This window comes from Thalassophryne amazonica, chromosome 18 (genome assembly GCF_902500255.1).
Source record: "Thalassophryne amazonica chromosome 18, fThaAma1.1, whole genome shotgun sequence".
In the NCBI taxonomy this organism is placed as follows: domain Eukaryota; kingdom Metazoa; phylum Chordata; class Actinopteri; order Batrachoidiformes; family Batrachoididae; genus Thalassophryne; species Thalassophryne amazonica.
In genome coordinates, this window is record NC_047120.1 from 64,131,299 (window position 1) to 64,143,124 (window position 11,826).

The 11,826-nt window shown below is 41.9% G+C and overlaps 1 protein-coding gene across 1 annotated transcript in view; it reads left to right on the forward strand.

Moving 5' to 3' along the window:
• The window catches only part of rnf213b (ring finger protein 213b), an 86,575-nt gene that overhangs the window by 31,543 nt on the left and 43,206 nt on the right, over nucleotides 1-11,826 (forward strand). Inside the window, 7 exon segments of the mRNA XM_034194411.1 lie at nucleotides 6,423-6,536; nucleotides 8,434-8,532; nucleotides 8,646-8,733; nucleotides 8,736-8,773; nucleotides 9,064-9,229; nucleotides 11,109-11,273; nucleotides 11,375-11,524. Coding sequence (XP_034050302.1) covers nucleotides 6,423-6,536; nucleotides 8,434-8,532; nucleotides 8,646-8,733; nucleotides 8,736-8,773; nucleotides 9,064-9,229; nucleotides 11,109-11,273; nucleotides 11,375-11,524 — 820 coding nt within the window.

Below are 11,826 nucleotides of genomic sequence, written 5' to 3' on the forward strand. Positions count from 1 at the left end.
TGTGTACCAGAGCCCAAGCTGTGCGTGGAGGTGAGCTCGACTATCTCTAGTCGGTATCTCTCAACCTCCCGCACAAGCTCAGGCTCCTTCCCCCCCAGCGACGTGGACATCCACGTCCAACAGCCAGGGGCTGTGAGCATGGACCGGGGCCGCCAGGCCACCCACCCTCGACCGCCACCCAATCCTCTCTGCACCCGACCCCCCATGGCCCCCTCTGTCTGTTGGTGAACCCACAGGAAGGCGGGACCATGTCACTCTTTCGGGCTGAGCCCCGGCCGGGACCCCATGGGCTAAGGCCCAACCACCAGGCGCTCGCGCGCGAGCCCCAACCCCAGGCCGGCTCAGGGTGGGGACCCCGGCTCCGCCATACCGGGCGACGTTCACGGTCCTGATCTTTTTACTGGTCATGGAGGTTCTGAACTGCCCTTAGTCTGACCCGTTCACCTAGGACCTGTTTGCCTTGGGAGACCCTACAGGGAGCACAAAGCCCCCGACAACATAGCTCCTAGGATCATCCAGGTACACAAACCTCCCCCACCGCGATAAGCTGGCAGCTAGAGAGGGTAGTTGTGCATATCAATTGAGAAATTCACAATATGTTTTAAAAAAATGCCCTTTGTTTTCAACTTAAAAATGCATTGAATGAGTTTCTGTTTTCTCATAAATTAAAACAGACCAAATTTCAAAGGGTCCTCGACAATTGTTTGACCTGAAATAGACAAGATTATAATTACAGGGTACATTACACTAGCGTGAAATGTTTTGAACATTTTGAATTGTGAGAAATATTGTTTGTTTGTTTGCTTGTTTGTTTGGTTTCGCAGGTTTCTGAGCTTGATTTCAGAGAATTTGTTGCACATACTGAGACAAGAGTCAAAGGGGAAATTCCAGGCAGCCAGAGGAAGACCAGTCCTCTTCTTCTGGGTCTGTCTGTTTTTCTGGTGTCCAGGAATTGCATCATCAACCTTGGACTCAGAGGTTGGGCGAGCTTTGTCGTCTGGTGTCTTCAGAGACCGCAGCAGACACAAATAGCCTGAACGACAGCTTGAACGACGCTATCGCGCATCCACAACAGTGAGTTCATCAAAAGACTGAAAACCAGAAAACACATATTTCCTCCATTCAGTTCAGTTTATTTATAGAGCACCAAATCATACATTAGCTCAGAAATCTGTACCTGAGCCAGGCTTAAACCTTATCCACATTGTAACAACTTCCCCATTGAGTTGACTTTAAACTGCTGGTGGCTGGAGTCACCAGCATTATCTACTTGGAGGCACGTTGGACCGGCATTGTAACATGTGTGACATTTCGTAATGATATGGTGATAATTCGTCTTGATTTTGTCAGGTTGCCAGGTCTTGATGAGGTTGCGGAAGTGTTAGTTTTGAATTTGCCTAAAGGCACATGGAGATTGGAATTATAATAATCACCCCCCGACCCCCTAAAAAATTCTTCTACTTCTTCAGTTCTTGATGGATTTTCCTTCTGATGGTTTTGTTTGCTTCATCGAATCTTTGCTGAGTTTTTGAAAATGACAAATTTTTATCGAAAATACGGCCTTTTGGGGAAAAGAAAAGTCAGAAATTCACCACAAACAGGGCATGTTCCTGGATTGTGTGGTTCCCTTAAAAAAAAAGAAAGAAAATCACCAAAATAAGACACCACTTAAGAAAATTTCAACATTGTCACAAAGATTTTGGAGGAGAAGCTCAACCAACAGCAAAAACGTTCACAACAGTTCACAACTTATGGTGAAGAATTTTTACTGTTGGTGTGTCAGAATTTTCTTCAGATGCATAATGTGGGAACAGAGTTTGGAGAAACCGGTGAGCTTTTCATTAGTGACGCTCCGGTATTTTCTTTTTTTTTTTGGTTGCTGATTTGTATCTTCAGCAGAATCTCATTTTTTCCTGTTCATGGTTTGTGTGTTTCTTCTGTTCAGTGCCGTGATGGGTCTGATGAACCTTTGCGACCAAGAGAGGGTGTCGGAGCTCGTCCTGCTCGTTCCTCTGCGCCTCAGACTCAGAACAGACAGGTTGCTGATGCTCAAGAGTGGGTCCAGCAGTTGAGGAACAGAACTGGTCCGGACTCGAGGGCGTCGCAGTTTATCAAGTTCAGAGAGAACATACGAGTCCACCCTGACAAAAGGAAGTGAGTCTGTCTCAAAGCCACGTGAACTCTCTTTTCCTGACGTGGTAACGTGCGTGAGAATGACGTTCCCGTTTTCCGTAGGATTGTGCTGAGTTTAATTGAGACGCCACTCATCTACATCTCCAGAGATGCCTCAGGTTCTGGTCAGCTGGTCATCTCTGGTGGCATTTGAGGATCTTCCTAAATTCTCAGAATTGACTTCGATTCCTGCAGAACACCTTATCCAGAGTCTTTTATACAGGCTGAGAAATGTGTACAAAGGATAAATAAAAACGGAGCACAGGACGATGTGAAGGTGAACAAAACCCCCACATAGACGTTTTATTGAAAGCTTTTTTTAATAAAATACACTGACTGTGGTTTTGTTTTTTAATCCTTTCTGCATGCCAGAATGCTCAAAACGCATTTGGCCATACGCTGCCTGAAGGTGGAAAAGGAGAAGGAAAGGTACCGTATTCACATCAGCTGTGACCCCCTTCCCACCCACCCATCCAAAAAAAGTGAAGGCGTGTAATTAATTAAGGAACAGAGCAACAGAGCAAATTTCAATTCCATTCATGTGGACTCATTCAGATATGGCACTTGCACAAGTAATCCACACAGATATTTTACTTGAAAGTTGAATTTTGTGAAGTCTAGCATGTGTGTTTTTTGTGTAACGTCCAAATTGACGCAGTCGTCAGTTTTATTTCCGCTAAATTAAGAAATGTGGAACTCCACCTCCACTGTAGAGCAGAAAGACTTGGCTGAACCTTCAAACGAACTCCAGCCCCAACCTTAACTCAAACTCAGCCTTTCTCGAACAGTGGTCTGCAGACCGCCGGTCACCCGTGAGTGACCCCTAGTGGCCTATTGCTTTCTGAAACTGTTTAAACACTCTGGGGCCGACGCTGTTGTGTACAGTGGCTAAGACCAACCTCTACTAAATTATAAATAACTTTGATATGAGATAGAAACTTACTGATATGAGATAGAAACTTACTTTTTTTTTTGCTGAAAAGTTAACTCCGCGGGACTTTCGAGCCAGCCATCGGCCATCTTTGTACTCCTCATAGAAGCTGTGTGACGTGTGCAATGTGAGTGTCCAATCGAAAGTGGTTCATCGTGACATGGTTTTCCAAAATCCAATCGTAGGGCAGATTTACCTCACGTGAAAAGCCAAAGATCGTTTTTAGGAGTGATATGTTACATGTTACTACACTCAACAAAAATATAAATGCAACACTTTTGGTTTTGCTCCCATTTTGTATGAGATGAACTCAAGATCTAAACTTTTTCCACATACACAATATCACCATTTCCCTCAAATATTGTTCACAAACCAGTCTAAATCTGTGATAGTGAGCACTTCTCCTTTGCTGAGATAATCCATCCCACCTCACAAGTGTGCCATATCAAGATGCTGATTAGAGACCATGATTAGTGCCAGGTGTGCCTTAGACTGCCCACAATAAAAGGCCATTCTGAAAGGTGCAGTTTTATCACACAGGCACAATGCCACAGAGTGTCGCAAGATTTGAGGGAGTGTGCAATTGGCATGCTGACAGCAGGAATGTCAACCAGAGCTGTTGCTCGTGTATTGAATGTTCATTTCTCTACCATAAGCCGTCTCCAAAGGCGTTTCAGAGAATTTGGCAGTACATCCAACCAGCCTCACAACCGCAGACCACGTGTAACCACACCAGCCCAGGACCTCACCATCCAGCATGTTCACCTCCAAGATCGTCTGAGACCAGCCACTCGGACAGCTGCTAAAACAATCGGTTTGCATAACCAAAGAATTTCTGCACAAACTGTCAGAAAACCGTCTCAGGGAAGCTCATCTGCATGCTCGTCGTCCTCATCGGGGTCTCGACCTGACTCCAGTTCGTCGTTGTAACAGACTTGAGTGGGCAAATGCTCACATTCGCTGGCGTTTGGCACGTTGGAGAGGTGTTCTCTTCACGGATGAATCCCGGTTCACACTGTTCAGGGCACATGGCAGACAGCGTGTGTGGCGTCGTGTGTGTTGAGCGGTTTTCTGATGTCAATGTTGTGGATCGAGTGGCCCATGGTGGCAGTGGGGTTATGGTATGGGCAGGCGTCTGTTATGGACGAAGAACACAGGTGTATTTTATTGATGGCATTTGAATGCACAGAGATACCGTGACGAGATCCTGAGGCCCATTGTTGTTGCCATACATCCAAGAACATCACCTCATGTTGCAGCAGGATAATGCACGGCCCCATGTTGCAAGGATCTGTACACAATTCTTGGAAGCTGAAAATGTCCCAGTTCTTGCATGGCCGGCATACTCATCGCACATGTCACCCATTGAGCATGTTTGGGATACTCTGGACCGGCGTATACGACGCGTGTACCAGTTTCCTGCCAATATCCAGCAACTTTCGCACAGCCATTGAAGAGGAGTGGACCAACATTCCACAGGCCACAATTGACAACCTGATCAACTCTATGCGAAGGAGATGTATTGCACTGCATGAGGCAAATGGTGGTCACACCAGATACTGACTGGTATCCCCCCCCCCAATAAAACAAAACTGCACCTTTCAGAGTGGCCTTTTATTGTGGACAGTCTAAGGCACACCTGTGCACTAATCATGGTGTCTAATCAGCATCTTGATATGGCACACCTGTGAGGTGGGATGGATTATCTCAGCAAAGGAGAAGTGCTCACTATCACAGATTTAGACTGGTTTGTGAACAGTATTTGAGGGAAATGGTGATATTGTGTATGTGGAAAAAGTTTTAGATCTTTGAGTTCATCTCATACAAAATGGGAGCAAAACCAAAAGTGGTGCATTTATATTTTTGTTGAGTAGTTGGCCCGTTTGAATAGCCCCCTGGGTGCTCCAATGAGTACATACTATTAGTACATACTCAGTGCACCCTGCGCCATTACGCAAAGCGATCAGTGAAAGCAGGAGCAGACGGAGAGCCTCTGATGACAATCTCACGTGCTCAAACAAAGAGTGTGTAACTATCAGGATTACTCCACTAGTTTGCATGTGAATGTTACTGGATAACTCTGTTGCTTTCTCTGCATAAAGCACTGTTTACCATATCAAAATAACAAAATGCATAGACCATTTTGTATATATCGTTCAAAATGTGCATTTGTGTTTATTGTTTGAACCTTTTTGTTGTACAGCCTTTCACACAAGACCTCAAATTACCTTTATAAAGTGTCAAAACAGTTGTTTATTATAGTTTGCTGTGTGTTTTGAATAAATGTATGTGGAAAATTATTTTTCGCTTTATTTTTTCCTTGCTTATTTTTGATTGTAAACCTTTATTACACTTATAAAAGCACAATAGGTGCTAATTAGAGCTATTGTTTAGTCACTAGCCTATAGCAGTCAGCCTTTCGGTAGGTGGGGTCTGGTTAGGTTAAAAAACTCCAGCTTTTGTTGGCTTCTTGTTTATTCTTCTCTACAAGAGTCAAGACAGAAGTCAGACTACCAGAGAAAGAATTTTTAGCTGAGGAAGCTTCTGTGATTTGAAGCGAAATGTCCTCACGTCAAGCAACCCAGTCCAGTCGAAGATTCAAGCTTCTCTACTACACCTATAAAACACAACAAAAACATATATATTCTGAAAGCACAGGTTGTCCTGAAAAAAAAGAAACATAAAACTTGATTGTGGGATGCAGGGAGAGCTGTTAACAGCAATAATAAAACATTTATGCCAGGCGAGTGAACTGTCCAAAAAATGCCCTCGGACCCCAGAGGGTTAAAAATGACTCAAAGCTCTAACAGAGAGGTGCATGTATGTATTATTTTCATTATTTTGTTGAAAACGAGATGTGTTTCTTCTTATAACTTGCGAGGTTAGTTTGAGTCTTTGTCATCGTAATCTTGTTTAATGGGAGAAAAATAATCGGAGACTTCTGGAGACAGGATGTGAAAAAACAACTAACGAGAAGCTAATATTTATTTGAAATTCATTTTCAAGCTTGTGTCCTGTTGCATTTTTTCCAGACTGATTGATTCCACAAATGTCAAGCAGATGTTCCTGACCAGCGAGAGTTTGGCAAAGAACACCTGCAGACTTGTGCGCCTCGTCCAGTGTTACCAGGCCGCGGTTCTGTCCTTCCAGCTCGTGGTGAAGATGGCAGAGATCGTGGAAGGTTCTCTGAAAAAACAGGTATTTGTTCCTAGACTAGTTTTCATGCCTCATTCTGGAGTTGGAACTAGAAGTCACTGGGTTTTGGTATTTGCACTGATTTTAGACTCAGCAGGAGGAGTTGGATGCGTTTAAGCAAAAGTTCCATGAAACTCTACGTGACATGCAGCAGCAAATCAGTCAGTGGAGAGATGAAATACTGGAAAAACCCCTTTTGACGCCATCCAGCACCCTCAGCTACCCAAAGGAAATTGAGGTTTGTAGTTTATCTCAGCTTAGTGTCTTCATTCAGAGACAGAACTTATATTCTACGGTGTGTGTGTGTGTGTGTTTTCACCTGCATTTGGTGGCAGTTGGAAACTCTTGAGAATTTGGAATTTCTAATCTCCGAATAGGAAAAAAAATCAAAGAAAATGCTACCAGATGTTGGATTTCCTACTTGGTCATTCAGGAAAGGTTTGTAAGCCAGATCTCCAAATTTTACATCTTTCCCCAAATGATGTTCCAGATCAGGTGCTTCTGTAACATAGGACTCAGACTACCAACATGTAGACTGAGGTTTGATTGCACGTGTGTGCTTCAGGCTGCACAGTACATTTTGCAGAGTAAAATATACTCTGCCAGGATAACGTTTGGTCCCAGTCCAAATAGAGTTAAATATACTCTATTATAGAGTGAAATCAGCTCTACCGTCGTCTTGTCAAGTCACATTTTTCAGCTCCAATAAGAGTCATTCACAGCATGATAGTGTTGATTTTACTCTGTGATAGAATTGATTTAGCACTGTGATAGAGTGTATTTAACTCTATTTGGACTGGGACCAAATGTTATCCTGGCAGAGTATATTTTACTCTGCAAAATTTACTGTGTACCTGTCCGTGTCCTAAGACAAAATACTTCATCTTTATTTCTGTGAAGGTTCTCAGTTGTCCAGGTGGTTTCCATAGTAGAGAAGCTTGAATCTTCGACTGGACTGGGTTGCTTGACACGAGGACGTTTCGCTTCAAATCGCAGAAGCTTCCTCAGCTAAAATTCCTGCTCTGGTAGTCTGACTTCTGTCTAGACTCTTGTAGAGAACCAGCCTTAGCTGAGAAAGTAACCTGTGACAAACCGGTTGTCACGTTCAGTGAGAGTTGTGGACTCTCTTCCACTTCATGCTACCAAATCAGAGAATAAGCAGAGACAGTGCTCAGGCAGTCAACAGCTGGTTGAACACACAATTTGGCTCATTGTGTGCAGTTAGAGCAGGGAGGAATGCAGTACTTTGCAACCAGGCTGGGGAATCAGAACCACTAAATAAAGACGGTATCGCATTACCAATTTATCGCATTACTCGATTATGTATAATTCCCATTATACAATATTTTTGCACATGCGTCCGTGTGTGCATAAAACACTATTTCCTCTTATCGTGTTTTCCCCCACAGTTTTACAAAAAGCTCAGTTTTTCTGTTAAAATTTCAAAAAATATCTTCTGTTGCAATATGAGTTTCATATTGCAGAGGCTTTGTATGTAATAGTTCACTTCCACCTACATTTGCACAACATTACCCCCAATCTGCACCAATTGAATCCAATTATTCACCTTTATGGGTCATGATTTATCCCAGTACCACAAATTTTAAACGTGTGTAAACATTCCTGATTGCTCGCAGTTTTCTACAGCCCTACTTTAACCACCGATTAGACCAGATTTCAGGCCCTGTTTGAGTATTTGTTTTTTTGGATCAGGTATCAGAAATCAGTGATGGGAGACAGACTTTCCATCATTAGTACATTGGTGGCTCTTCATTGTTGGGCTGTAATGAGTGCTGCTTGGCTTTAATTTTGAATTTTGGTGTTTGGTCTTCAGTGCCTGATCATTGTTATTGACATCACTGTTAATTTATCTGTACCATAGTATTATTTAGTATTATTCTTGTTCTGCTTTAATTCATTTAAAATCTTTAGCCAGTTTTACAAACAAGCACCTAGAATTTCTCTCTAACATCTAGTCATTCCTTACGCCACAAGGTAGATTTTTGAAACAGGCTAAATTCTCAGTCTTGGTCCATCTGACATCGATTCATCCTTTCGGTGTATTCAGCTGATCAAGAAGAGGCCACTTGATAAAAAAATAAATATAAAGATAGTAATGTTTCTGTAATTATCAGATGTGGGATGCACTGTGGACGTTGGAATTCTGTGACGGAGAAGTTTCATCGCAGTGGAGAGTGAGACTGAAAAAAGACCTGAACAAGAGGATTTCCAAGGTAGATGACAGTTTATTGATCCATTGATCAGATTCTTGCCTCCTCCCACGACCAGTGGAAAAACTGAAAGATCTGTTTTATGTGTGATAATCTGGTTGGTTTATCTTTACCAGGCAAGCGACGTGGATAAAATAATGATCTGCTGCCAGTATTTATCGGCGGTAGCCATAAGGAGAAGCCACGACACACTACAGACCTGTTTCATGAGCAGTGTCAGTCTGCTATAAGGAACATTTGCCAGGTACAGTACAAGGTAGTGATGCCAGAGGAAGCCATACTTTCATTTAGGGGTGTCAGAAAGCTTAAAGAATCATCTTTGAGACCAAGAGGTCATAGGTTCAGTTCTCTGACCACACAGAAAAATGGGGCTTATGAAGCTGAGGCGACGTTGGGATTGATTTAGTGAAAGTGACAGAATCAGCGTCAAGAACTTTTTACAAGTGTTTGTACTCCTCTCTGGCTTTGAACTCAGGTCCTAATGCTCATCCACCAAGGAGGCCTTTAAGTGACACAGTGTGTTGTTGTTTTTAGAAAGGACATGAAGGAGATATAATGCGCAGTCTGACATCGAAAGTGCCGGATCTCCCTGAAGTCATCACATCTGCTTTTGTGCTCGAGTCAGCAACACGCTTCAGAGACAATCCTGTCGTCCAGCTGCTTGATCCACAGTCTGCCGTTAACTACCTGCTGTCTCAAGGTATTTATTTATTACTTCCACCATGGAGCTACCATGAAACTTGGTGAGAGGGAGGGGTATCCACCAAGGAGGAAACCATTAACTTTTAGAGTAGATCCAATTAAGGAGTTGGAACCAGGAATTATTTTTCCCCACAACGTTCTTTAAAGCTGTACTGCCTTTCAAATTTCGCAAAAATTACAAAATTTAGTTTCCACCGAAATCCAAGCATTATAATGTAGGTTTATTTTTGTAGGATGTTGCAAAATTACAGCTCATTTTAATGATGAAAACATATTATTCTGGGTGGAAATTCATAGCGAATGTTTTCTTTTCCTTCTGATGCTGTCGTGCAGATGAACTACAGGAGGAAGCGCGTGTGTGCACGTCTAAGGTTTTGAGATTACCTGTGACCTGAGCCACTTGCTTGATGGGGGTTCCTGGGGCGTGCACGCCAACATCTATAACATCTCTTGTAAATCACTTCAGATGTGTTATCTACTTACAAATACAGCGTCTTTAGATTTAGAAGTGTTTATTTCTCAGGAAAATGGATGAGAAACAGATTTATATGGAAATAAGCTGTTTCAGAGTGTTTTCCACCATCTTGGTTTAATTTTTTGAGCAAGCAGGCAGCTGACATCAAGCTGCCTTTTTTTCCTTCAACTGGCTGTCGCCGTGCCCTTGCTAGCATCCCTTGCGCAGATTGGGGGAAGCCCCAATGTGAACTTTGACATCGCAACCAATTGTAGGTCATGGCATCTAATCACTTGAATTTCTTCCCTTCAGGGTTTGAAATTCTAAACTGTTTCCAGACCGCGCAAATTTTTAGTGTATTGGCAATGTCATATTATGAATCCCTTATTTAAATGTTAATTAATAAGGTTATAGTGATACCAAAGAAAATTTATGATTTAAACCTTTAAAAAAAAAACAGCTTTCACATATCGAATACATTTTTCAACTTTTTTATGAATTTCTCAAGAGGTAATGAACAGATCTTTTTGAGTCATATGTGTTATTTCTACCTGGTTCTTTTTATGTAAGATTCTGCCCCTTACCAAAAACCAAACCATTATATTCCTCATTTTGAGTTTATTCAAGGTCACGTTAGAAACCAGGCCTGGGACCCTCACACACACTGTCCATCTTGTGAAAGGCCCCTAAAATGAGTCATACAACACTTTTTATACCTTGTGGGTTTTAACATGGATTTGGTTTAGTCTCACATTTCTAATGTTACTGGCTCTCACCAACAGGGGAGCTCTCCCTGTGTCTGAAACTTGGACAGATGAGAGTAAAACTTAACATATTTCTCAGAACTTCCAAACAAATAACACAAATACTTAATAGCTAACATAAAACAAAGCACAGATATTATCTAACATATGTAAAGTGCTAACCTCTAAGAACAGGTGATAACAAGCCAGGATTTCTCTCTCAAGAAATTCATGTAAATGTTGAAAAAAATATTGTATCTTGTGTTATTAAAGAAGTGGGGAAAAAAAATCATTGACATTTACAGTGATATACAAAGATTAATTTTGAAGCAGATCCAAATAGAATGGTTGAACCAGATTTTCAAAATTATGCAAGAGAATAGGCACCCATTAGAGTACTACTTCAAGTGTTGGTATATGTATGCACTCTAGTTTACTTTACTGTAATCCTGATTTCAACCCTGCTGTATAAGAAAAGGGTTTCAAGACAATCCGCGAATAAGGTTTTTTTTTAATCTACTTATCTTAAAAATATTAGTTGGATGTTATGTTTATAGGTTGAATAAAGTAAAAAAATATTGTCTTAATGGACACAAATCAGAGAGTAGTTCAGAGGAGGACAGATCGTGGAGTGTCCCCTTCCTTTCCAGGCTCACACTGTCTTTGCTTTGGAACTGCAGATTGGAAATCAATCCGTGTGGATGCCACGGCAGCGCAGGTAATCAACAACAGTACATCGTCACTGGGATCACTGGTGGAGTCGCTGCTTCAAGGACATGTGCTGCTGGGACAACTACAGACCTGCCTGAAACACAAAGAACAATTTAAGAGACTTTACCAGCAGTGTATGAAGCTTCATATATTAACATAAACATGGCTGTTGGCCCTTTTCGACCTTCCTCACAGTGAAGGAGGATTATTAATGTTGAGTAATTGTCATCTGCAGACAAGAAAAAGGCTCCACATGAAGGGATTCCTGCTGATGCACAGTTTATTCTGGCTCAGAGAGAAGAGGATCTGAACTCGTTCATGTACCAGAAACAGCAGATGGATACGCTGATAAAGATGATTGCAAAGGTTGCAGAAAGCATCACAGGTAGCGAATAAGAAACTACTTGTAAACTAACTATGTTTAAGCCAAAGTATTTCACGTTTATTTGTGCGGGTTTGTCCATATACGTTGACAAAGTTGTAACTTCAATGGTTGGGATTCGAAGAGCTTTTGTGTAACCACTGATAGCTGTGTGTTAGAGTGAAAATACTTTATACAGCTGTATGCAAAGGTTTTGGCACCTCTGACCATATTTTGGTGACTTTTGGAAATTTTTTGTTTTTTAAACATTCTACTAACATTGCATCTAGACGATTGCAGTGCCTCTTTGCTTCCAACTAATATTT